The sequence below is a fragment of the Columba livia genome, chromosome 21 (assembly GCF_036013475.1).
Source record: "Columba livia isolate bColLiv1 breed racing homer chromosome 21, bColLiv1.pat.W.v2, whole genome shotgun sequence".
Taxonomy (NCBI): domain Eukaryota; kingdom Metazoa; phylum Chordata; class Aves; order Columbiformes; family Columbidae; genus Columba; species Columba livia.
In genome coordinates, this window is record NC_088622.1 from 1,557,108 (window position 1) to 1,583,337 (window position 26,230).

The 26,230-nt window shown below is 43.6% G+C and overlaps 1 protein-coding gene across 6 annotated transcripts; it reads right to left on the bottom strand.

Moving 5' to 3' along the window:
• Positions 1–97: 97 nt before the first annotated feature.
• On the bottom strand, positions 98–25,658 carry PRKCZ (protein kinase C zeta). 6 transcript variants are annotated; one of them, XM_065037403.1, is made up of 19 exons: positions 25,496–25,658; positions 24,188–24,388; positions 22,225–22,346; positions 21,608–21,697; positions 21,210–21,260; positions 10,419–10,504; positions 8,529–8,660; positions 7,956–8,037; positions 7,608–7,657; positions 6,071–6,259; positions 4,967–5,064; positions 4,711–4,797; positions 4,450–4,585; positions 3,933–4,020; positions 3,518–3,637; positions 2,726–2,805; positions 2,067–2,156; positions 1,132–1,247; positions 98–603 (listed from the first exon to the last, which is right to left on the bottom strand). In XM_065037403.1, exons 2-19 carry the CDS (start codon positions 24,256–24,258, stop codon positions 516–518), a joined length of 1,776 nt encoding a protein of 591 aa, XP_064893475.1. In that variant the 5' UTR covers positions 24,259–24,388; positions 25,496–25,658; the 3' UTR covers positions 98–515. The 6 variants fall into 6 exon arrangements, with proteins under 6 accessions (XP_064893475.1, XP_005514380.1, XP_021137484.1 ...); XM_005514323.3 differs by lacking the exon at positions 25,496–25,658 and adding an exon at positions 25,118–25,384; XM_021281809.2 differs by lacking the exons at positions 21,210–21,260; positions 21,608–21,697; positions 22,225–22,346; positions 24,188–24,388; positions 25,496–25,658 and adding an exon at positions 18,775–19,229.
• Between the last annotated feature and the right edge of the window lie 572 nt (positions 25,659–26,230).

A 26,230-nucleotide genomic window follows, 5' to 3' on the forward strand; every position in this document is an offset into this window, starting at 1 on the left:
CCCAAATTTATGTTTTGATTGCTAATAAAACACAACTCCTTTTAAATAGATCTGAGATGTTTAGACAGGTACCACTTGTGAAAAAAGGCATCAAAAATAAGCTTCAACACCACCGTAATATGTTTTATTCTTCAGGATGTTACACTGAAATATTCTTCAATTGGTAGCTCATTGCATCAAATGTTTGTAGAAAGTTCGTAGATCTCCAGGTTGTTCAGAATCTCCTTGTCCAGGGATGCAATGAACATTTCAATCCTTCATGAAACAGGCACAAAATGCAGATTCCTTCATAAATGAAGCCAGTAGTGTCAGTGCCCAGAGCTTCCGGATCACTAAGTGCAGAAGACACCCACCAAAATCCTCATTTCTCTTCTTTGATTTTCAGCAGCAATTTATTTTTTAAATCATTGGTCTCCATCCAAAATCTTGCAGTTCCCCCGCCTTGCATGCATATACTGTAGGTAAGGATAAATTTAAAGGGCAATCACATTGTCCGCACCAAAGATGTCATTCCTTCATACTGTTTCTTCTGTTGACAGCAACAATGGATTAATATATTCAAAGCCTTCAAATTCTGACTGATCTATTCGCTTTATTATATCTCTGAAAAAAAGAAAGTATTGTTTTAGTTTTATCAATTTCAAATACTATTTTTGTTGCTGTACTGTTTTTTCTTGAAATAATAACAAAGTACCTTACAGAATCCCAGAATGTCAGGGGTTGAAGGGCCCTGGAAAGCTCATCCAGTGCAATCCCCCCATGGAGCAGGAACACCCAGACGAGGTTACACAGGAAGGTGTCCAGGCGGGTTTGGAAGTGGAACCTCTTGTGTTCCAGTCTGAACCCATTACCCCTTGTCCTATCACTGGTTGTCGCCGAGAAGAGCTCTTCCTGTTGCCCTTGATCCCTCTCACCAGGTTTAATTCTAAGGAGGCCTTAGCTTTCCTAGTTGCCTCCCTACACCCTCTGACAACAGCCTCATATTCTCCCCAGGTGGCCAGCCCCTCCTTCCATGATCTGTAAACTCTCCTCTTCCACTTGAGCTTATTCTCTTCTTAGTAACTTTCCAGTAATTTACAAATTAGTTTATTAATATGCAATTATATTTGGGGAAATAAAAGCCCCACATACTCATCGTCTGGGGTTAGCTGCACTGGTTCGCTGGTGAACTGCGTATCAAAGTTGTCCAAACCATAATCGTCTGTGATCTGAGGCTGAAATGGAGGGGTGGTTTGCTTCTTTTCCAGCTACGAGAAAAAAATAATGGGGGAAAAGAAAAATTAAAATATTGAATAGTTACACTAGGGTAACAATCGACTTCACGTACTGAAACAATCAACAGAAAGGTTGTCTTGGTGTTCCCTGCAGGCTGTTCAGCCGTCCTACCCACGGGTGAGAAATCTCACGTGTTCTGAGCCGTGCCACACAACTCGAATGACCGACACTAGGAAAACTGGTTATGGTGTATGTTCACTTTGCCGTTAGTTATTTTCCATTTAACTCGAGTTTCCACAGGAAAAAAATATGGTGAGCATTAGAGTCGCTCCTTGCGTTTCAACTTCAAAACATTTGTAAAAGCTTTTAAGTCAAATTTTTTTATTCATCACCTGCATTTCAAAGAAAATTCGAATAACTAAAAAGGCTTTCCAAATACTTTTTCATTTTCTCTTGAGTATATTTGCCAACGCTCTTTCTAGAAAGTTAGCTTAAATTCTGTTAACAATTTAGCTCCTCCTGAGCAGCGCTGTCCTAATCGTATCACACAAGAGCACAGCCACCTAAACCTTTCCATTGTGCTTTTTTAAAATAGGCATCTAATATCAAAGCTTTCAGCCAAAAAACTGATACCCACAGTTGGAACCATTCTTAGATTTCAGAAGACAGCCAGATTTTTGGTGATGAAATAAAGCTTGTTTTCATTATGTTAGGTCACCCAGAAAAATAGCTACTACATTTATGAAATTGGATTTTGCTGGTTTTAATAGGGTTGTTACATTACACACAATTAATAAACTAAAAGAATCTATTGATTTTGAACACATGCAAACAGAAGCAGCCATAGTTACCAGATCCCAGTCTATGCTGCGGAAAAACGTGTGAGACTTGATATCAGCAAATCCCGTTTGGGGCTGACAGCCCAGCCGCTCCTTGGGGTCCTGCAGAACAGACACCCAGTTACACCCCAACCCGTCACCGTCGTGTTCGGCACCAACCCGCACGCCCACGGCATCCCCGTGACTGTGCAAACCGCCGGGACACACACACCTTATCACACAGAATCCCAGAATGTCAGGGGTTGGACATCTTGGTGGCTGCGCTGGACTCTCTGCAGCAGTTCCCTGTCCTGCTGGAACTGAGGGGCCACAGCTGGACACAAGATTCCAGGTGTGGTCTCCCCAGGGCAGAGCAGAGGGGCAGAAGAACCTCTCTGACCTACTGACCACCCCCTTCTAACCCACCCCAGGTACCATTGGCTTCCTGGCCACAAGAGTTTTATATAAGCATACAGTTATTTTTTCAGCTAGGTGCAGGTTTTTAAATCAAGTCTGTTCTGTGGAACCCCCTCAGTAAATTAGCAACAACCGTTTTTTTTTTAACATACAGGATACCAAGGTTTTATAGGTTTTCTTAATAGTAAGCAGATTAACTTCTTAACTGTATTGCTTTCAACAGGAAGCTCTGACTTCCAGATCTTAGATGCTAAAAATAAAAGAATGTTATTTACCTTGTTTAAAAATCCTTTTAACACATGGGAAGCCTTGACAGAAAGAAACCTCGGAATCCGGATTGGCTTCTCAAGAATAACTGTTACAGGTTTAAAAACAGCAATATTGGGTTTGGTTTGTGACACTGACCATCATTTCAATACAAACACTCTATTATTTAAATATTTTACCATTTGGAAAATGGAAAGATATGGTAATTATTTAAAATAATGCACACAAAAGGAACTCCAGTAATTCAAGGCACTGTTACACTGACAAGATTTCCTAAAAGGAACGTTAGCTTCGTTTTCTTTTTCTATTGTTTGTAGTATAATCAGGGAATAAAACTTCTTAAGTGCCCTCAGTATATGGGAAAGCGTGATCTTAAACAGTAATTGATTTAACATTAAGCTCATCAAGAAGACTGTGGCAGACTGTTACATAATTGCAGTAATTAGTTTAAAGGGTGGTTCTGTGTATTAGAGAGTAGACAGCATCGCAACTCCCCAAACTCTTACACAGTTCCTGCTGTAAGAAATACGGCAAGTATCGCTGCTTCGGTTTAGAAAAATTCATACAGCGCTACTTCTGAAGGGTAAAACTTAAAAAATAGTTATATTAATTTCATTGGAATTGAAAATATATTCTCAGGATGAAAAAGTGGAAATATTGGGGCTCTATCTCTAGCAGATCTACAGGCAGCTATGGGATAACAATGGAAAAGGAAAACCCAACTGTCCTATTGGAACTGCTCATTTCCATCGGATCTTCCCCAGGAAAACCAAAACCAACCCACACCCCAGTGACTGTACCTTGGAAGAGGTAATCTTCAGTGTTCATGTCGGGATTGTCGGTAATAATGTCAAACGGAGACCTTCCTGCCATCATCTCAAACATCAGCACACCGAGAGCCCACCAGTCCACGCTGAACCCTGGCAATGTTTGCAGAGCAGATTTTCAGCAGGAACTCCTTCAATTTAGGCGTTAAGACTTACGGCCTGGTTCCACAAAGCACTCAGTCTCTGCTTTCACTGAAGCCACAAACACCGTGACTGACACTATCACTGGGGGAGATTGCGGAGACTCTCCCGCTTTGGGATTCCCAGGGTGATCTGTCAGAGTTCGGAGGCGTCAGCCAGACAGCAACACTCCAATGAAAACTCAACCCACAACTAGAACTTTGCTTTGTGATTTATTAGAACTACAAAGAGTTTAGTCCCAGCTTACCATATTCTTCTCCTCGGAGGATCTCTGGTGCAATGTAATTTGGTGTCCCACAGAAAGTGCTTGTAGTGTCGCCAGGGCCCAAACCCTCCTACATGCAGAAAACATTGCGTGAATTCCTCAGTTGCAGTTTTGGCTTCAGAAACTTATTCTCACCAACAAATAGACTGGACTCTAATCTCATTTCACTTACACATTTTCTAACTTTGGGCCATGTAAGAAACTTAAATAGATGAAAGCAGTGAACTTGGCCAACAGACCCAACTTTTGTCTGCAAAAATCACCCACATAACTTGAAATACACAAAGAAAGGAATTACAAATGTGCTCCTGTTCTTCAGTCACTTTTCAGAATAAAGTTCCTATTCCACAACAAACTTCGGGGCTCATAAACACTAGACTGAGACAAGGACAATTCTCTCAGCTTCCTCTTAATGTCACCAGGTGCAGTATTGGACTTAGAAGCATAACCAGAGATACACACTGAATGACAGAGCAAGAAAAGGCACGAAACCTCCTACCTTGCACATGCCATAATCTGTTAATTTGATATGACCCTCTGCATCTAAAAGAACATTGTCCAGTTTTAGGTCTCTGTAGATTATGCCTCTTTCATGTAGGAAGTTTAGAGCAATACAAATTTCAGCAGCATAAAACCTGAAATTAAAGAGGAGAAAACTGATATTAGCATTAAGATTGTACAAAAGCTGGTGCATTTAAAACCCCCTGTTTTTAAAACAACCACAACACAAGGCACCACTAGAACTGTGTATGTAAAATACCTTGCGTGTTCTTCAGGAAGCTTTCTTTGCCGTTGCATATGAAACATAAGATCTCCCCCATTTACATACTCAATGACGAGAAACAATCTGAAAATATATAATACAGTTAATGGATTCCAAGGAAACTCTCAAGTAAAACTCTTATCCCTCCAGTTTGAGCCATCTTCACTTCCACTCTTGAATTGGGCTTCTGGTTTCTTATAGCTACAGAAACAATCAACGTTTTCAACACAAAACAATTTCAGATCTTTCTTACCGACTCGTTGTTTGAAAGCATGAATGTAAACCAACTAGGAATGGGTTACTGGATGCCTGTTCAAACACATGTTTCTCTGTCTGTACCCAATCAATATCCTGAAATAGAGTAATGGAACAATCAGAACTCCTGCTGGAAAACCACTGGGGTATTCCCAGAACAGAAACTGTGAACATCTGTGCTCCCCCTACATAAACCTTCATTGTTACATACGTGCTTCAAAAGGCAAAATCCCCTAAGATACGGAGGAATCCCACAATGTCAGGGGTTGAAGGGCCCTGGAAAGCTCATCCAGTGCAATCCCCCCATGGAGCAGGAACACCCAGATGAGGTTACACAGGAAGGTGTCCAGGCGGGTTGGAATGTCTGCACAGAAGGAGACTCCACAACCCCCCTGGGCAGCCTGGGCCAGGCTCTGCCACCCTCACTGGGAAGAAGTTTCTTCTCAAGTTTAAGTGGAACCTCCTGTGCTCCAGTTTGAACCCATTGCCCCTTGTCCTATCACTGGTTGTCACCAAGAAGAGCCTGGTTCCATCCTCCTGACACTCACCCTTCATATATCTGTAACCATGAATGAGGTCACCCCTCAGTGTCCTCTTGTCCAGCTCCAGAGCCCCAGCTCCCTCAGCCTTTCCTCACACGGGAGATGCTCCACTCCCTTCAGCATCTTGGTGGCTGCGCTGGACTCTCTCCAGCAGTTCCCTGTCCTGCTGGAACTGAGGGGCCACAACTGGACACAAGATTCCAGGTGTGGTCTCCCCAGGGCAGAGCAGAGGGGCAGGAGAACCTCTCTGACCTACTGACCACCCCCTTCTAACCCACCCCAGGTACCATTGGCTTCCTGGCCACAAGGGCCCAGTGCTGGCTCATGGTCACCCTGCTGTCCCCGGGACCCCCAGGTCCCTTTCCCCTACGCTGCTCTCTAATAGGTCATAAAACATTTTAATTCAATTATATATTCAGAGATTTTTTTAACCATTTAGAAACATCTGCACAAAAGACATTTCAAAACATCATACATCTGTAATATGTGATACACTGCTCAGTTGTGCATGCAATTTCTTTTACAATATGTAAGAGAATGCAATTAACACAGACTGTTACCTCATCATCATGGACCAATTCTTTCTTCACTACTTTCATAGCATAAATTTGATCATTCTTTTTTAACCGAACTAAAAGAACTTTGGCATAACTTCCACGTCCAATAACTCTGATCAAATCAAAGTCCTGCAGTCCAAGCCCCTGAGAAATCTTAATTCCATCCATTCCATCAATGACTGGTTTAATATCCTGTACAAAAAGAAAGAGATGCTAGAAACACAACATTTTCTTAACAAGTAAATATTAAAGCAAAGAGGTTTTAACCACCGCACTGAACTTGCTGGAATGAGATGGGAACGTGTCAGACTGCAGCAGTTGAACTAGACACGTGCAGCATGTATTTGACATTATGTTTTATCAATATATACAATGCTTTGACATACTTCTGTGGCCTATTTTTATCTGACCTCGCACTACTGTACTTGTAGACAGATCAGCATTCTGCTGAACTATGGAAAGTATTTATATAAAGAATCTTGATCTAGGATTGACTGCTATTAGCAGAGATTGCTCTGAGCTTAAAGATTCTAGTCAACAAAGCTCCCAGAATGCCAGTTCCCCTCTGTAGGATCCCTTCAATTATTTTAGTAAAGCTCAACATCCAGGTGGGAAAATCAGAGCAGCATAAATCAGGACAGTTGAGCAAATAGCACCTGTCAAAATTTAACCATGAACAATATCTACCTAAGCACTAAACACAGCAGAAGGGAGCAATTCTACATAGCAATTAAAATTCTCTGATGTGTTTTAAATTCATACCCTTCCATCTCCGAATTTGAGATAAGAACCTGAAGGCATGTGACTGCAAACAAGGCAGTCACTTACCCAACAGCAGGAACCACCCAAGTGTGCAGTAATGGTAGTGACAAGTATTGTAGCAGACCGAGAGGACTAAAAGGTGCAAGCCGGTTGAAATTGGGGTATCAAACTGGCTGCCAGTGTTCTGCACAGTGCATCCTATTTATTCAAAACACGCCAAAAGCATTTTTAAAAGAAATGGCTTTAAGCCCTTTAGAATTAGAGGTCATTGGGATTTTTCAAACCGCTTTAAGGGAATGACATTCTTGGTATGCAGAGATTGTGTCAGACTGTCCACAAAAGAGCTGAAAAAGAGTTTAAGTGGATGTTATTCTACTTGAATTTCCACAGGAGCTGTCTATAAATTATGAAGTATTATCTATATGAAGCATCTCAAAGCTGGATAGTGAATGTACTATCAGGCTGAGCCAGCGGCACAGGCGCACAGCCGCTGCAGAACCAAAATGTCAAAACCACCCCTGGTTGCAAGGGCCAAGTGCTGAACCGCTCTTGTTGCAACATGAACGGAGGAGACAAAAAAAGTATTGCTCACATCATAACTGGGATATGAAAAACCCAACCAAAAAGCTTAGGAGAAAAACAAATCAGTTTTCAGAAAAAAAACCCAGACTTCTTGGTTTAAAAGGTAGCAGAAAAAATTAGGATAATTAGCTGTTTTATAAAAAGCTGTATGATTAAGTGTGTAAACGTGAATTACAAAAATACTTGTAAAACATACCTCAGAATCATCTTTAATGTCATGTTTCCGGTTTGAAGGAATGTAGGGAACTGGAACAGAAACCAAAAAAGTACAAAGTAGTAAATATATTGTTGGGAGCTGCTCCATGCTTAACTTCACATTCTGGAACGCTCTCAGAGTATAGGAATTTAGGATGAACCCAAACTAGATGATATGCTTCAGAAGGTCATTTACTGTAATCAAGTCCCTAATGAGCATTTATTTCATCTGTGGGACTAAACTAGAGCTAATCCAAAGTAAACTTTAAAAACACCCAAACAGGTGGAATGGAAACCGGGCCACCCAATGGGGAAACACGTGAATTCCAGCTTCACAGGAAATACTCACTTCCATCGGTTTCTTCTGAAGGGAGGTCAGCTTCATCGTTTTTATCACCTAACCGAGGTTCCTGGGAAGGCATGACCGAATCCTGCAAAGACAAATCACAAACACCCGTTGGTTTTCTGTTTAAAAACCAGGAATTGTTACTCATTATTCAAGATGATCCCATAAATTGCTAAAGAGCACAATACCAAATAGTTTCATGGTACATGAGACCCTGGTCTCATTCACAACCCATAATGAGATGTGTAGCACTCCAATAGGTGTAGCAATGTGCATAAAATCTAATTACACCAAGGCAAGTCCTATGCAATACCCATAAAGAAAGGGTGCTAGAGCCTGGCCCAGGCTGCCCAGGGGGTTGTGGAGTCTCCTTCTGTGCAGACATTCCAACCCGCCTGGACACCTTCCTGTGTAACCTCATCTGGGTGTTCCTGCTCCATGGGGGGATTGCACTGGATGAGCTTTCCAGGGCCCTTCAACCCCTGGCACTCTGGGATTCTGTGTGATTCTGTGATCTAGAAATGGCAACATAGAACATAATGAAACATTTTAGTTTTCTACAGAACGCAAACTTACCATATGCCTTTTGCAGGTCAGTGGAACAAGGATATGACAACGTTTATGGACCAGCAACTTGCAGTTGATGCACTTGTAGCCTTGCCTTCCGAGCCCCCATATCCTTTCGCTGCACTGGCCACAATACGCTCTCTAAAAGCCAGAGTGAATATTATCAATTCAATCATCAGTTCCTTGCTGTGGGCGAGCAGTTACCTAGCAGCAAGAATCCACCCTACAAGAACCCATCCTGTCACCCCCAGGAGATATTAGATAATAATTCTCTTCAAATATCCAGGGTTTCCCAAATAACTAAAGATTGTGCTTCATACTTAGAGGACTACATTGAGCTGAACTCTAAAAATCAATGTTAAGAACGCTAATATCTCAAACATACGGAACATATTACAGCCTAACATCAGTAAATCATTCTTAGACAGTAAGTATATTTTGAATTTCAGGTTCTGATGTAGGTTACCCAAATAAAACTGACAAATTTGTACTACACAGTGATGCATAAAAAGCACCCAAACTGACTGCTTTGGAGAACACTGGCATAACGTGTTACAGAAGACAAGTTAAAGTATGAAGAATGTTCTATATCTGCATCTACATACTTTAACAATGGTAGAACATCGGTAAAAATGTTCCATAATTAAAACTTGTCGAGACTACCGTAAAATCTCTATTGGTTGTACTATTTAATATAAAAAAAATACGTGGCCTTTTATACATGTGCAACAAAATGGCATCTGAAGAAATTAAATCCAAAGGAGGACAGATGGAGAAGCCAGACTTTGTGCTGCTGACTTTGACAGGGCGGGTCTTGACATAACTTTTCCAGTGTGTGCGCTGTGGTCATTTTATCCACTTCACCCAAGCGCCAAACGGCGACCTGAGATTCTTCCGCGCCAACAAGCCGCCCAGTCGCAGCCCTCGCCCCGCACAGCGCACAGGCTGCCAGCAGCAGACTTACTCATTATTCCCTATGCGCAAGTTTTCTCCGGTAACGACTGGAACAGGTTGAGCCGTTGCCTGTTGTGCAAACTGCCCCGGAGTCCCGCGCTCGCCCCCCCGCCCCAGGCTTCGCAGAATTCCGCAACTGTCCCGGAGCCGCGGAACAGTGAGAGTCTGTTCCACCCAAACTGCGACTTAGAGTGCGGTTATTCAGATCCGCAGGCTAATGAATCACACACGCTGTCCTGCCCAAAAGCCTTCAGCTGCTATAGACCCTGCCTAGGACTGTTAGAAAAAGAAATTAAAAAGAAATCAAAGATAATTTTTAAAGAAAACTTTCTGTGTTACTCTTCTCTTTTTGGGAAATCCCAAAAGCGGGTACTACATTTGTATATATGCTGCAACACTTGGGCATAATGGGATAAGGGAAGGAGGAGTCTCAGTCTTAAAGCCACATTCACTTGCTTATGTGGATTAGGTCAGATTCTTAATGCAGTTGTATTTTAGTTCAGTAAACCAGACTTTTTTTCCTGAATTAGATTATGTAATAGCTCCGATTCAAAGCAGTTCCAGTGAACATCAAGAGCTCTCATCTCTAAGAATGACTGAAGGTAAAAGATTATGCTAACAAGCAATCAAAATCACATACAGAACAGAGAAGAGAAAAGCTGCTCCGAGTATCTATCAGTTTAAATAGTCACAAAACGAGGGGGATTTTAGACACTTGAAATAATTTCTACCAATCATAAATTATTAACTCCACCCCAGACTCAAAGACTTTCAAGTTGCTGTTATTGTTGTGACCTGAATAACACCACACAGACCGAGAAGTCACATGAACAAGCATCTTGCATTTCCTTTCTTTTCAACACTCAAACACAGAAAAAGCCCAGACCGAGAAAACAATTACCACAAACCATTACCAAACCCCACGTTTCATGCAACAGTACTCACTCTGTTAAAACGTTTGGCTTGAAACAAATGCCCATTCACTCGGTACAGCTTCCTCCATCTTCTGGCTCCACGTCGGTAGATCGATTCTAAGGAAAACGATTTAGAAGGTGTAAAGCAGCAGCATGGCAGCACAGCAACAGCCCACAGGGCACGGCAAGCAAGGTCTGACTTCAAACAATCTTGCTTTCCTGAACAGGAACGCACAGCTAAAATCCCTGCTGATTTCTTTAAGGCAGCGTAAGTGACAGCTCCTGCAGGATGCCTTTCACGCTGCCTCTCCCTTTCCTCCGGCCCTGTCTCTTTTTCCTCACATGATCATAATCTCGTTACGGTTTCTCGGTGGCTCTGTTGGAGCTCAGGTGAGAGGGACAGATAACTGTTAAAGAAACAGCCTCCTTCGGGACCATCCCAGTGCTGAGCTCCCCACGTCGCTCCACATGTAAACATGGAAAGGATGTTTGACACTAATAAAGCCTTAGATGCGCGATATTGAAGGTTTTCCAATAGCAAGTTTTATGTATGCCTTCCTAAAAACAAATTATTTATACCGGTTATAATGCGACTTGACACAAGGAGCTGCTGCAAAATTTTTGCCTAAAAATATGCTCCAACATGACTGCAAAGCTGTCCCACCGCTCGCAGGACGGCTTCTCACCACCAGGAAAAACCCACGGAGCCTCTGCAACCGTTTTCTCCAAAATGGCAAATTGGTTCATTAGACAAAGCACCATATGGAAGGAACCCAACACATCTGTGTTCCGAAGATGATCTTACCACTGACATGAGAAATATTAAGTGAATGATAAGTTAACGAGCAGCTTGCGCTGATGAAGTCTGTAAATACAGGAGCAAGTCACTTCCCTAATTAATGATAAATATGAAATCAAAGTCAGGGGCTTATATCATATACTTGTGAGGCAACAGTCTAACAAAAGCTGAATTTAATATAGCAAAGCTTTTTAAAAAGCAGGAACCCCTTCAATTTAGCGCTATGACCAGCACTGATTCAGCGTACAGCCGATGACAAATCAATTCCTATACAAACAAAACTACTCTCCGTATTCCAATGTGGGAACAAAGCTCCAAGCAAGGATTTCACCCCTAAAACTCAGATGAGAAAGATACTTCTGAACCCAAATATTTTGGTATGTGTTTCTAGAACACTTTGGAATAAAACAAATAAGGGATCCCATCATTTTCAATAACCAAGAACTAAACCAAGTTCAGTTCATTACTGTGTTCAACCAAAAAAGCTACTTTGGCATTTATTTCCCAGTACACCTCAGTTAACTCATTAAGGACATCAAGTTAGCTGCCTGGAGGCTGAAGGAGATATTATACCCCTAATTTAACATAGTATTTCTTCTTCAAAGGATATTAAAGACAAGCCTTTGCTTAACAAAAAAAATAATTCTGAATATTCATTTTATATGTGGACAACATTAGAGGAAAATTCAAGAGATATTTTAACAGGGATAATGAGTTTTTATTGGGGAGCATAAAGCTATATTCTAATTACAATGAATGTACTGAACTTTATCTGCTTCGAAGGGTGGAAAACTGGAGTATAAAGAAAATGTGTTTTTCAAGTTAAGATTACAAGGGAAATAAATATAGTCAAACGACACAATGAAGCAGGTGCCTCTAACTCCAAATCCATGTGGAACACCCGAGTGCTGCTGCTGGGCAATCCTTCCCTCTGTTGTCAAGCTGCGCAACTACATCACTAACGCTCCTTCACAATGAACCTTAAAAAAAAGTGTAATATTGTTTCTTCAGAAATCACAGAATCCCAGAATGTCAGTGGTTGAAGGGCCCTGGAAAGCTCATCCAGTGCAATCCCCCCATGGAGCAGGAACCCCCAGATGAGGTTACACAGGAAGGTGTCCAGGCGGGTTGGAATGTCTGCACAGAAGGAGACTCCACAACCCCCTGGGCAGCCTGGGCCAGGCTCTGCCACCCTCACCAGGAACAAGTTTCTTCTCAAATTTCAGTGGAACCTCTTGTGTTCCAGTTTGAACCCATTACCCCTTGTCCTGTCACTGGTTGTCACCCAGAAGAGCCTGGCTCCATCCTCCTGACACTCCCCCTTTAGATATCTGTAACCATGAATGAGGTCACCCCTCAGTGTCCTCTTGTCCAGCTCCAGAGCCCCAGCTCCCTCAGCCTTTCCTCACACGGGAGATGCTCCACTCCCTTCAGCATCTTGGTGGCTGCGCTGGACTCTCTCCAGCAGTTCCCTGTCCTGCTGGAACTGAGGGGCCACAACTGGACACAAGATTCCAGGTGTGGTCTCCCCAGGGCAGAGCAGAGGGGCAGGAGAACCTCTCTGACCTACTGACCACCCCCTTCTAACCCACCCCAGGTACCATTGGCTTCCTGGCCACAAGGGCCCAGTGCTGGCTCATGGTCACCCTGCTGTCCCCAGGATTCCCAGGTCCCTTTCCCCTACACTGCTCTCTAATAGGTCATTCCCCAACTTACACTGGACCGTGGGGTTGTTCCTACCCAGATGCAACACTTTGCATGATCAAACTGTAATGAAATCTTTTACTATACTAAGCACAGAGATAATTTGCTATTGCTGCAAATCACTTCTCAGATTAATGCAAGTTGTTTACAGGCAGTTGCGCTGCCAGCTGGCCAGGGAGAGCGGCCAGTCTCTGCTTTGTGCGTTTCATGTTTTGCTGAGCAGACAAGTGAGCATTCTTTCAAAACCAACTCGCCGATTACAAGTAGGAAATGGATATTAGTATTTCAGATAGACTCTGAATTAGATGAAAAGATAATATATCAGAATAATTATGTATAAAGATAGAACTGATTTTAGGAAAGTCAATTCTAAACAACTCTGGTAGTAGGTTGTTTCACGTATCTGTTACTTAATATGTCCCAAACAGTTAAACTGGAACAGTAAAATCACGTTCTGAAGCTTGTAACACACATACATTGTAAGGTATATGAATTAGTCCTTTTTATTATGAATAAGCTGCTATGTACAATTGCTATTCCTTTTCAGAAGTTAGAAAAGGAAGAGTATCCTTAACAATGTGCAGGCATTAAGTGCTTTAATCTCTTGCTATTATTAAAATGGTCAGACGACAGCATTTGATATTTAATTTAATTTAAAACTGATTAGCAGTTAGGGAACTGTATCCCCATCCTCCTTTTCTTTTCCAATAGGGACTAAAATTAACTACAAAGTCAGATCAACCTCTACGGAAAAAAAGATCCAGCACAATTTAGATAGCAATAATGACAAAGGAAATGTGCTGCATGCACCAGAGGAGCAACGAGGAGATCAAGCCGTATTTCACACAACAGTAATATTTACCTGGCACTTATTGCAACCCAGCAAGAACACGGTTTGAATATCCTGCTCCCCACTGACTTAGAAGCGGGTCAGGGCCGGTAGGTGGAAAACCCATCCTGCGCACACACCGACTGCCCGTGAATCATCCCTCAGTCGCTCCTGTTCACCTCCTCCTTAAAACAGCTCCACATCATTGCAAAGTGCTAAGTCACCTTTACCAAGACAATGACACCCACTACAGCAGAGCTAAGATCTTGTTTGGAAAGGGTCTCTGCTGCCCCTTCAGATCACTCACAGCCCTTCATGCCTTATGGCTTGTCTCGGCCTCAAAGTTCACAGCTCACACGAATGGCAGCTGGAAATCTGGACTGTCTTGAGCAAAAGAAAATCAACAGGTACTTCAGAAGAGATAGGTAAGCATTTAGTAGTAAACACAACTTACAGAATTATTTCTTGAATATTTTAATGGAAATTTAACCCTCTGACAATAATAGCAAACAAATGTATGAGAAAAACTCAGCAAGTTTCTGGCAAACAAAAAAAGCTCCATGAGTTCAAAAAAATCTCGTAAGATTTAGCAAACCTCACATTTTTAATGGATCCAGATTGCATTAATTGACGTCCCAGAAGCGTGGCTGTTCCGGTGCGGCCGCCGAGCGCGGTGCGTCCCCGGCTACCGGGGCCACCTGGCCCGTTGGCTCAGGGACACCGTCATAAACTGAACCTCGGGCAAAACTGCACAGCAAGGCCCAACAACTCAACACGTCTACACCACACACCACCATTTGTTTCCTTTCATTCAAGTCTGTGCAGGGAGGAGCTGCACAGTTGAATCCAAGTGCAAGGTTACCAGGATGGATAAATCTGGGATTAAGTGAGGATAAGAGCAGGATTTCCCCACTCACCTGGTAGAGAAATTGGAGCCAGGCTGGGTGACCCTCGTACCTCCATTTGGGTTCTGGAACATGGACTGTGAGGTCACTCACAGAACCTCAATTCTTTTTACTTGTGAGACCAACCATCTATTAACTAATCACTAAGAAACCAGAGCGTGATTCAGTGACTAACAGCCTAGAGTTTACTCATACATTATCTAGTCAAAGCAAAAATGTTTGCAATTAAATGAAAACACATTTGGTGTTCATGCATCAGGACAGTCACTTGCTGAAAAGCGGTGATTTTTAAAGAAGTTTTTATAATCTTTTGAGCAAACGCTAACAAATGGACTGTGAACTGGCTGAAGGGAAGAAGCCAGAGAGTCTTGATCAATGGGGCGAGTCCAGTTGAGGCCTGGATCTAGTGCAGTGCCTCAGGGGGCAGTACTGGGACCGGTATTATTCAATATATTCATCAATGATTGGGACGAGGGAATAGAGTGACTATCAGCAAGTTTGCTGGTGACACCAAGCTGGGAGGAGTGGTGACACTGGAAGCTGTGCTGCCATCAGAGACCTGGACAGGCTGGAGAGCTGGGTGGGGAAAAATGTAATGAAATAGAACAAGGGCAAGTGTAGAGTCTTGAATCTGGGCAGGAACAACCCCAGGTTCCAGTGTAAGTTGGGCAACGACCTATTAGAGAGCAGTGTAGGGGAAAGGGACCTGGGGGTCCTGGGGACAGCAGGGTGACCATGAGCCAGCACTGGGCCCTTGTGGCCAGGAAGCCAATGGTACCTGGGGTGGGTTAGAAGGGGGTGGTCAGTAGGTCCGAGAGGTTCTCCTGCCCCTCTGCTCTGCCCTGGGGAGACCACACCTGGAATATTGTGTCCAGTTGTGGCCCCTCAGTTCCAGCAGGACAGGGAACTGCTGGAGAGAGTCCAGCGCAGCCACCAAGATGCTGGAGGGAGTGGAGCATCTCCCGTGTGAGGAAAGGCTGAGGGAGCTGGGGCTCTGGAGCTGGACAAGAGGAGACTGAGGGGGGACTCATTAATGTTTACAGATTGATAAAGGGTGAGTGTCAGGAGGATGGAGCCAGGCTCTTCTCAGTGACAACCAAATACAACACTTTTCATTCTGACAGTTTTGATACATCTGTACCTCACAGTGCCTTATTCTGCTTCATATCAGGAGCAACAGACGCAGAAATTACGTGCACACAGTGTCTACTCCTAAGTCACAATTTGAGTTTTATTAACTGTGCTCAGTCTTTATCATTTGAGAAATAAAACTAATCAGATTCTCTCATTTGTACTTTTACTCCTCCTAAGCTTCCTCATATACTACATGGATATAGTATTTATATATTTCACAAGTATAAGAAGCAGAGTTTGAACCATTATAATATATCACTAAACTCATTTAATGACAGTAGATGACTATAAAAGTTTTGCCTTCAAATAGTTTCTGGTTGCCTTTTAACTATTTCCTCCGCTAATAATTCAAGGATAAGCTCTTACAGATGCAGAAGAACTAGAAATGGAACTTCAGAAACACAATCGAGGCACTTTCTAGTCAATAGTGAGAACCTCAGTTGTTCATTTCTTCACTACCCAAGTCACTGCCTTCCCCCTGTGGTTTACGGGCAGAACTGCACGGGCTGTTCGTCTCTCCCCCTTGCACGGATGGGGATACTGAGGACTCACGTACCTCGGTCGCAAAGCGCCCTTCCAGCTTTCCCAAAGGGTTGTGCTGATTTACCACCCAGATTAGTACTGGCTCCAGTCTTCCGTGCTGAGCCCAGTGCTCTCAGGTCTCCATTTCAAACTGGCAGCGCCTGAAATCTCCCACAAAGTCTGTCTTCCCCCACAGCAACTCAAAAATCCAAGAGAAAGATGTCGAAGAGCTCATTCCTCTGCCCTGCAGGCCTCTGCTGCTCTTTCTGAGGCTGAGCTAAACACTCAAAACCATCACTTGCACACAACAACTGATTTTAAAAGTATTGCACAGAATCCCAAGCATCATGATCTATCATTAACCTTCACCATACCATTTAAGGGTTACACATTCAATAGCTCTTTCAAGCTACTGAAACAGACAGGCCCAAAAAGGTTTAACAGGCTCGCAAATGTCCACTAATTCCAACAAATAACACAAAAAGCCTCATCACCTCTTTGCCAATCTAGTTACTCCTAATGCCTTCATATCAAAAGTGGATTTAGCTACTTATGAGAAGTATATAGATTGGAAGCATGAGAGAGAACACCTAGCTCCATCCCCCTGTGTTATGTTCAAGAGAAGTTTCCTAAAACCAGGTGACCTCCTCCCATCATGATTATACTACATCCTGAGCAATAGCTAAGGGGCGGAGGTGTGTGGAATACATAAAAAGAACACAGGCTATTTGTTATGACACCTTATAAACTAGCTCGAGTATTCCTTGTTCCACTGTATTTTTAGTTTATAGTTTACAAACCGGTATAAAAATTCCTGCTAAGACATCCAGTATCTTGAAACGATCAAACCCCACTGCCAGATGTGTGCTTCACAATTTCACACCTCTGTTATCAAAAGGGAGGCCTATCTCTATTTTTCATTGGATGGTTCATAGCTAAGAAAAACATTGAAATAACTTTAGAATTAAAAACCATTAAATAAGGCAAACAGACCTTTAACTACAACTCTGTTTTCAGTAAGTTATGCTGTCTCAATCTGTATGCCTATTTCTCAAATATAACACATCTTTAAAAAAATCACAGTACACAGTTAAAACGACAGAGGAAGAGATTTCAGGTATTCTTGAGAAACTATGACACAGCTATTTTCAATGCCCAAGCAAGAATATGTTACATTAAGACCAGTACGATCTCCCCCTCTGTCAGTTCAATTACCAGAAACCAGGAGAGGGTTACTAGCAGTTTCAAAATTGCCTAATTATCTAGTGCAATCCAATCTATGTCTTCAGAATAGTCTCTATGGTCGCAATAGTTCCTTTCTTCATTGGGGGATGAAATTGGTTCACGTGCTCTGAATAACCTAATCACTGCTGCCAATACAGTAACAAATGAAGGGAAAAAACCTGCCTCGCGAGCTAGAAAAATATTTACAGGCCACACCACTGTAGCAAGAAGCCTTTTGGAGCTATTTTGTAGTACCAGGTAAAACATAAAGCAAATCCAAATATCTGTATCTAAAATAAAACAGCTCACAACATTAATTAGGTTAATAAGGTGCCTTCACTGAACCCTATGATGACAATTTTAAGAAATACAGCTTGGGGAAAAATGAAGTCCAAACACCTAATGCTAAAATACTGAGCAGATAAACAAAGAGCATAAGAGACATCCACAACGCAGCGTAATCATCACCAAACAAGACAGCACAATCGGCCAGAAATATTAGACAATAAAAACAGTCTGTCACACTAACGTCATAAGTACTTACACAGTAAAAAGGTATTCATTCTGTTTCATGAAATTACAGGTCTCCTAGTCTGCGTTCGTCTATTTAATGAGGCTAACAGCAAAACAACCCGAAAATTTGTTAGCAGTAGCTACCCAAATCCGAGATCAATTTTAACATTAAATACACATATCTATTTGTTCAGAAGTGCACTAGCACAGTTCATTCTGACAATATTAGGAACTAAGCAAACCTTAATTCAAAACAAATATTTTGCAATTAAAAAACATCCGAGATGATCCACGAAACACAATTCAACAAAAAGGCCTTAAAAATGATGCTTCTAAATCATTAATCTTCACATCAGCAATCGTACAATAAGCAGGCCCTGAGCACATACCGTCAGGGTTTTTGGGATACATTGCTTTCATTAATCTCCCTTATTAGCAGCAGCAGCACTACTCACTCTTCTGTTCTTTTCCTCCTAAAACACATTCCCCAAGAGTCCTTTCAATGCAATTTTATCAGCATTTCCGAGAGGTCTCTCGGCCACATCCCCACGCACAAGAGGCAGCAGGAATCTCTGCATTTGTAACGATCTATGGCTGCAAAGGAGGGTGGCAGGCAAAGCAACTGTATCAGAACCAAAATGCTGAGTTCTATTATCCGCTGCAGCACACGTACACCCATACCGCATCAACGGCCTCAGCCCACAGCAGCAAGCACAACCATCAGACAAAATCTACAGAAAAAGCATGCATTACTCACTAGGCTTTATTCTTTAGCTTCTTCAGCATGTAATTCTTTACGCTTTACAACGTGGTAGGTATGAAACGAAACATTTTCCCTTTATTCCAGTGATGCCGCTGTTTGAATACCATTAGATACCAAGGACAATAGGCAGGATCAGCTCGAACATTAAGAGCAAATATTTAATGGAAGACTGGTTCCCCCCGTCTCTCCCTTTCACATCTCTGCTCGTGTATCCAGGCACGGGTGGTACTGGCTCCCTTGAGAGGCTGGAGCCAGCAGCTGAGGCACAAACTAAAACATGGCATGGATGGCAAGGAGCTGATGTCACAAAAACAAGTATTTCTCTGATAAAGCCGGCAATTCCATTAGGGAAGTCCGACAAATCGATCTAAATTGTTCAGCCGAACGTGCTTTGTTATACAACGCACTGCAGCATCAAGAGCGATAAATCAGACCGAGATCTGTCAGTGTAAATAAGCTGAGACGACAATAACTAAGTTATAGAGCTGCCAATCAGACACCACGCTGCGTGTCGGGGTAGCGGGAAGGCTGTCGCTTATCGGCACCCAGTATAAATACACACCTAAACATCACAGAGACAACCTCATTTCGTATCAATTCCAAAATAGCTGATCTACTAAAAAAATTCAATTATTTTTAAATAGGAAAGACTGGCCTAAAAGTCTGCCATCTTTATCAGGAAACACGGGATAAGGGATCAAGGCTCCAGGCCAGCGGTGCTGGAGTCACCTCAGAGGTCACATCCAGCGCCAGGGAACAGACACAAGACGTTTTGGGAATCTTGCCCAAATCCCCCCATCGCGGCACTGCCACTGGGGCTGCGGGGACGGGACAACCGGCCCGAAGGGAAATCTTACTGGTTCGGCAACAGCAGCCGGACATTTACACTGGGAGCTGCTAATTTAGGCAGAGGCCCATTTTGGACAGAGCAAACAGTTAACTGTTTATTTGTCTCTGGAAATAACTTGAGGCAAACTTATAAGGTCCTTTCTAGTGTAAGCACGATGCTCTAGAAAAGTGCATATGTAATATTCTCCTTTTTTTAAAAGGATTTCCTATTAAAGTGATAAAGCCATATAAAATAACACAAGATTTGGAAATATACTGAATATTTTCTGAACAAAGGACAATATTTTAGTCCTGTCAAAATAAAGTCCTTTAAATAAACTATACCACCACTACCAAAGCCAGTTCCACATAGTCGAAGTGCAATGCAGGTGTTTGCTTTATGCCTCTGGCTAACGAGCAATAATGCCAAATGCATTCATTTAGGCTAAATTAGCACCGATACAATTTAATATGTCTGTTTCAAACAATTTGAAAATCATTACAACTAGGACACAATACCGGCTTTCCATGCAGGCCTCAAGGATGCAAAGAGGCAAAATGCCCTGAATTAATTCAATAAACTACAAGAAACTTGAGCACATCCTACTGAACAGGCTTTTTAAACAATCCAAGTATGATTCAACACGACCTCTAAAACCCTGTAAGGAGAAATACTCTGCAGACACAATAACCAGGTCACCTGAGCCACACTGATCTCATGGCTTAAGATAACTAAGACGTCTAACAAATTAACGCAAAAAACTGTGGTCCTAAAATATCTACACTTTTAATGAGATCATTAAATTGCAGTGACTTTATTAGGTATGCCACATTATTCACACAAATACCCCTTGAAGCAACCGCTTTCTCTCTCCTCCAGTTAGCTTTTCTCAACAGTATTTCACATTGGTTTGCCTTCTGTTTGCACAAACCAGGGCAAATCATTCTGTGTGGGACCAGCACAACACGGGTATTTCCCCACGGAAGCAGAGCTGGAGTCGCTGGTTCTTTCAGCCCTTGCGCTGGGAAAGCAAAGTGGCTCAGCTGCCCTTGAGTCCATTCCCTACCATGTGAAGCACAATAGAAAGCAAAATTCCACGTGCTGTGAAATATCCCCAAGTTGTGATGCCAGACTTGGTTGTTCCATTCGTAGCTGCAGAATTAAGGGGGGAGGCACCCCAAACTTGAAGATCTAAATAAAATCAACCCTTCTGTCTTCATTGAAAGATAGCGGTTTCACTGAACGCTAAAGACTCACAATGATGTATTAACACAAATTCACCTTTGGTAGAACATGCCACGCGTTCTAAGGCTGTTTAATCCCCAAAGCCATCACTTCTACTGTAATTGTCACAAAAGACAAAGCCACACAAGACACTGAACTACCAAACATCCTAAAGCATCATTACCAAAATAAGATTAGAAAAAAGCAACGAGATACACGGAAAACCCAAACTTTTAGTATTTCTAAACACATTTTCTGTAGATACAGAGGTTCAACTTGCGTCTGCCAATGCAAACCCGACACCCAATTATTCGCATTCCTTCCCTTAACATTTACAAAGACATGAACTGAGATCTGGTAACATTTTAGTACTCACTGTCTTCTCCTGGACAAGGCATGCCGGGTTTTTCCGGAATACTTGGGAAAACTAAAACAAAAACATTAGATTTTTAAGTGAAAATACTCTCAGTAGTACTTTTGCCTTGATGCTTCAATGTATTTACACAAAGACGGTTTCTGGAAGCCTTTAAGTAATTCCGCATGAGAAAACAACCAAAATTTGGGTCCATACTGGCAAGATACTTGGCTATAGCATCAACAAATGTGTGCAGTTTAGAACCTGAAGCCCTGAGCCTACCGTAGGGTTTCAGCTACACAGGGCACCAGCTGCACAAAGAACAATGTTATTTGACAGCCAAAGGAGTTGTTCCAATTATTTAAGAAGCTGTTTGGATTATCAAATGCATACAGGTTCTCAAACTGTTCAATGCTTACCATGAATAATCAGCCCCTCGTCTCTGTTTTGACAATACAGGCGGAAAGCTTCCTCCAGTTCCATCTGAGATGAGATGGTACACGGGTCACCTAACAAAGAAAGCAAGAGAGGGAAATCTATGACTGAGGAGTGGAGAATTCCAATTAGTTAGTAAGAAAGACACCAGCCTACAGTATTGCTTCTCTTTCAATCATTTGATATTAAGCTGGACTTGAAACATCAGTGGAGAAAAAAAGATACAACATACGCTTATTCAAACTCATTGTTACAAATAGTGGATGTAAACACACATCTCAAGTACTGTTCTTGATAATTCTGAATCTTTTTGACAGACGTCTTGTCAGACCCAATTAGACAGTCATTGTTTTTTACCCTCCACCGTTTTCTTGTCTGCTTGTGCTCATGTTATTAGCACTATCTTGTGAGGGTTATTTTAGCTAAAACTAGCTAATTAATCCATAAATCCACTTAACCAGGCACACGCAAGCTGCAGTACATCACCGTACACAAAGCAAGCGAGTGTCACTGCCGGTTCCTGCAGCTTTGTGGATCACCCAGCACACCTTGCCCAGCGTATGGGACACGTGGATCCCCAAGCAGCATTTCAGCACAATACCTTCATCATCAATCCACTTGAGAGTAATTGGCTGTTCCTGTTGCAAATTACACATCTCATGCACTTCATCACAAAGTTCATCATAGCTCATCGATGCATCCAAGTTTGTTATCAGGATGTCTCTGCACGAGATGAAACAAGCAGCTTTTGTCAGAAAACAATCACATTACCCCACATATTTCAACAGTTCCATCTATGGACAGATTAATGACAATCACTCATTGTTTAACACTAAAGAATACCACGGGACACTTTTTTTGGTCAGGTATCCCAAACTGGACACTACAAAGTAATACAAAGAACTAACGACCAGGAAGTTACGTATGAGCAGTTACACCAAGAGAACCATCCACACTGGCGGATTAAGTGTGCCACCGTTTAGAACCAAGGTAGCACAAAGCAAGTGATACTGTATCACTGATCTGTTTATCACAGAACAGTTCGGGTTGGAGAGGTCCGTCTGGTTCCGCCCCCGCCATGGCAGGGACACCTTTCACCCCGGCTCCTCCGGGCAGCTGTGCCAGGGCCTCACCGCCAAGAATTCCTTCCTCATATTTCATCTAAATGTACCCGCTTTCAGTTTAAAGCCATTACCCCTTGGTCTGTCAAATGAAGTGATTTTAAAAGCAGTGATTTCAAGTAACTGTAATAATGAAGTGAGAATGACACAAGTTTAACTTTCTTTTGCAATCTACTTCGGCAGTTATTTATACTATGCTATGTCAGGAACTCTGTCACACCCAGAAACATGAATACCTGAGATACTGGGACTGCACAGACACAGACTCAACACTCACATGTTTTAGAACTTCCTCATGCTTAGATTTTTAACTGGGACTTCAAAATTATATATTGTACCATGGTTTTATTTTAATTTTTAAGTAGCAACCTGAGTGAGCTTGTCCTGAATTCCAGAGATGCCCAGCATCAACGGCTTCCTGCAGTTTGTCAAACTTCTTCAAAAGACAAGTATAGTATTTAAATGGATATACTGAGATAATCAGTTACACAGTCTATATGGCCCAAAATAGGCAGCTCTTACTCACAGAATTCACAGTAGAACAGAAACAAAATTGAGTTTGGAATTTCTTTGGTAAACTGACAGTTTCCTTGGCCTGCCTCAAGTGAGAATAGAATTAAACAAGCAAACACCACCATGAGATTACAGTGTCCCAAGAGAACTTCCAGCAGCAGTTCATTGTAAAACATTGTACTAACTCCATGTTGATTCTAACAGTGACACAAACATGAGCACCCCCTCATTTCCGCGCAGTCGGGTTTTACAGACACGCTCCTTTCACTTCATAGCAACACTACTACAGAGTATTTGCACTAAACTCTTTGTGTTTACAGAGTGAAGGCAGCTCTCCTGTTGCTGCTCCGGAGAAGCAGCGCAGACACACGCAACACACAAGTACTTCAAGTTCAGAAGTTCTTTTCAACCTAAGCCTATGTATGATATGATTCAGAGGTGTAGGATAAAACTACGAAGCAGAAAATATTAGTAACGGCAAATATATGGCACAAATCTTTCACACAGAGTTCATAAAGCAGTTTACACACATCTATTATTCGCACGTGGATTTCTTGTAAAGTAAATTTTACTTCAAATATAGCAAGTCTCTATATTTTGTTAAGACATGGGTTTTGTTATTAATTTTCACCACTAAAAGCTGACAACTGACTGAAGTCATAAAGGACCACGACTTATCTTAAATCAGATCTGCAAAAATGAGCATCATGAAGGGAAGAGGAGCAGCTGCGTTAACATCTCATTGCCCATCAAGCTGCATTAATCCAACTACCGGGAGGGGAAGCAGGGGAATCAGATATCAAACACTGAAGGGTAAGCTATACAAGAGTTTACTTTCAATACTTATTCACAACGGGAAAAACATTGTGTGTCTGATTTACTCCAGACTAGACAGGACATAATGCAGAGGAGAGGAACATGCTGACTTACCCGCTATAATGTGTTTTTACTCTGATGAAGTCCTTGTTCAAGTCAATTTTTGAGCCCATTCTGCTAGGCATGGTCTGTATTTAGTAGTTTATAATTATAAACATATAGAAATAATTCACTCAAGACAGATAACTCAATTTAATTCCGAAGCGAGCAGCTTCACACGTGAAATGTTTCTCCTCCAGATGATGTTAAATCCAGCTGTACAGAAAGAAAACCAGAGTACAGATGAATATTCACACACTCTGCTGAACAAACAAGTTGTGTCGAATTTTACAAACAGCTTTACACAGAACAGCAAGAAGTGAAAAGGAAAACACACAAGACCATTGACCTGCACAGAAACTGAGAGCAGTTAAAGATCCCCTGTACAACTTTGCTTTACAGAAACAACCCAAACACCTAAGGCCGCTTTTAATAAAACATCCAACAGTTCCCTCTCAGCCAAAAACACTCCAAATAAATCGTCACTTATTCATCAACTCAGCTTCTGGTTCTTTTCTTCTAAAGAGTATTTTCGTTCAAAATAGTTTCTATATACGCATAAAGTGCTATCAATTACTGTTGGTTACAAATTTACCCAGGAAAAGCTGAAGATTAACTCCAAGGGGCAATTCAAGTTGCCTTTACGACTGGAAACTGACAAACACCCCGTTTATTCAAAATTAACACCACATTCCCTTATACATATATATTTCATCAGCCAGCTCCCTACTCCCCCGTCTAGGGACGCGGGGCCAGAGGTGCCAGGGACAGACCGCACAACCCCGCCCGCCCAGACCCGCTCCGGCACGGGCTGGGGAGCGACCGGAGGCGGCACTGCGGCCCGGGACGCCGTCGCCTTCGGTCCCGTCCCCTGGTCCCACCCGCTCCGACCCAGGGAGGCCCCGGCAGCCCCGCTTCCCGCCGAGAGCGGGGGACGCCCCGCACCTGAGGGGACGTTCTCAGCCCGGCGGCCTCAAGTTGCTCAAAGTCCCGCGAGGAACTTCGGGGCGGACCCGGACTCCCCGGCGCCCCCCCTGCCGGCGCGTTCCCGGAGCAGGACGGCGGCAGCGCGGGAGAACGCGGCAGGACGAGCCGCCGGTTCGTTTCCCCTCAGCCGGGTCCCCCTCAGCGCCCCCCTCGCCACAGCTCTAGCGGCAACGGCGCCACCGCGCCGAACATGGCGGACTAAGAAGGTTAGCGTCCGCAGCCAATGGAACACCTCCTACACTACCTGTCAGCCAATAGCAAGCTGCGACTCACCTGGAGCCAATCCCCCAAAGGATCCCTCCCACCCACGACCAATCATATGCCGGGATCCGTTACCTGGGGTGTAGGAGCGTCTCAGCCAATCAAAAGCGGTTAGAAAACACCTGTAGCCAATCGGAGAAGCAAGCGCCAAGCGCGCCGGTTCCGCGAGGGTGCCGGCTGAGGTGAGCGGTCCGGGGGCAGCGGCCGGCGGGCGCCGCCGTTCTCCTCCTCCTCTTCCTCCTCTTCCTCCTCGTCCTCTTCTTCCTCGCCCCAGTGCTTCCCCCGGCCGCGCTCCGGTGTCGCGACCCGCCTTGGCCCAGCCGGGGAGTTTCGATGCCCCGTCGTGCCCGTGCAGCGCCTCCGCGCTCCGGGACGCGGCGTTGCTGGGACGGAAGGAGGCCCCAGGCCCGAGAGGAGAGGCGGCTGCGGCCGTTCCTGGCGCCTCTGCCCTCCCGGGAGCCCTCTGGAGAGGTAGCGACTCGTCCCGGGGCCCCGGGCCTGTGATTTCCCGGGGTGGCGGGGATGGGGTGGCGGGGCGGGGCGGCCGGCGGGGCGGGGCGGCCGGCGGGGCGGGGCGGCCGGCGGGGCGGAGGGGGGGTCTGCCCCGGTTGGCCACGGGGGCAGCTCTCGCTCGCTTCCCCCCATCCCAAATTCTCTCGAAGCAGATAGGCAGCCCGCCCTGCCAGCACCCACACCCCGGAGCGCACGGCCCGGCTGCCGCTCCCTGCGCTGTCGGGATCGCCTCCTGGGAGACCTACTGTGCAACCTCCCGTGAGGTAACAGCGTCCGACCTTAAAACGTTTCATTCGA

What these genes read in the sequence shown, in the direction of transcription:
- PRKCZ (XM_065037403.1), bottom strand. Translation starts at nt 24,258, where the DNA reads ATGCCTAGCAGAATGGGCTCAAAAATTGACTTGAACAAGGACTTCATC. An exon ending in TTCAGAAGAAACCGATGGAA is followed by an intron (nt 7,658 to 7,955) that starts GTGAGTATTTCC and finishes TTTCTGTTCCAG; the next exon opens with TTCCCTACATTCCTTCAAAC. An exon ending in TGCTTTCAAACAACGAGTCG is followed by an intron (nt 4,798 to 4,966) that starts GTAAGAAAGATC and finishes ATATATTTTCAG; the next exon opens with ATTGTTTCTCGTCATTGAGT.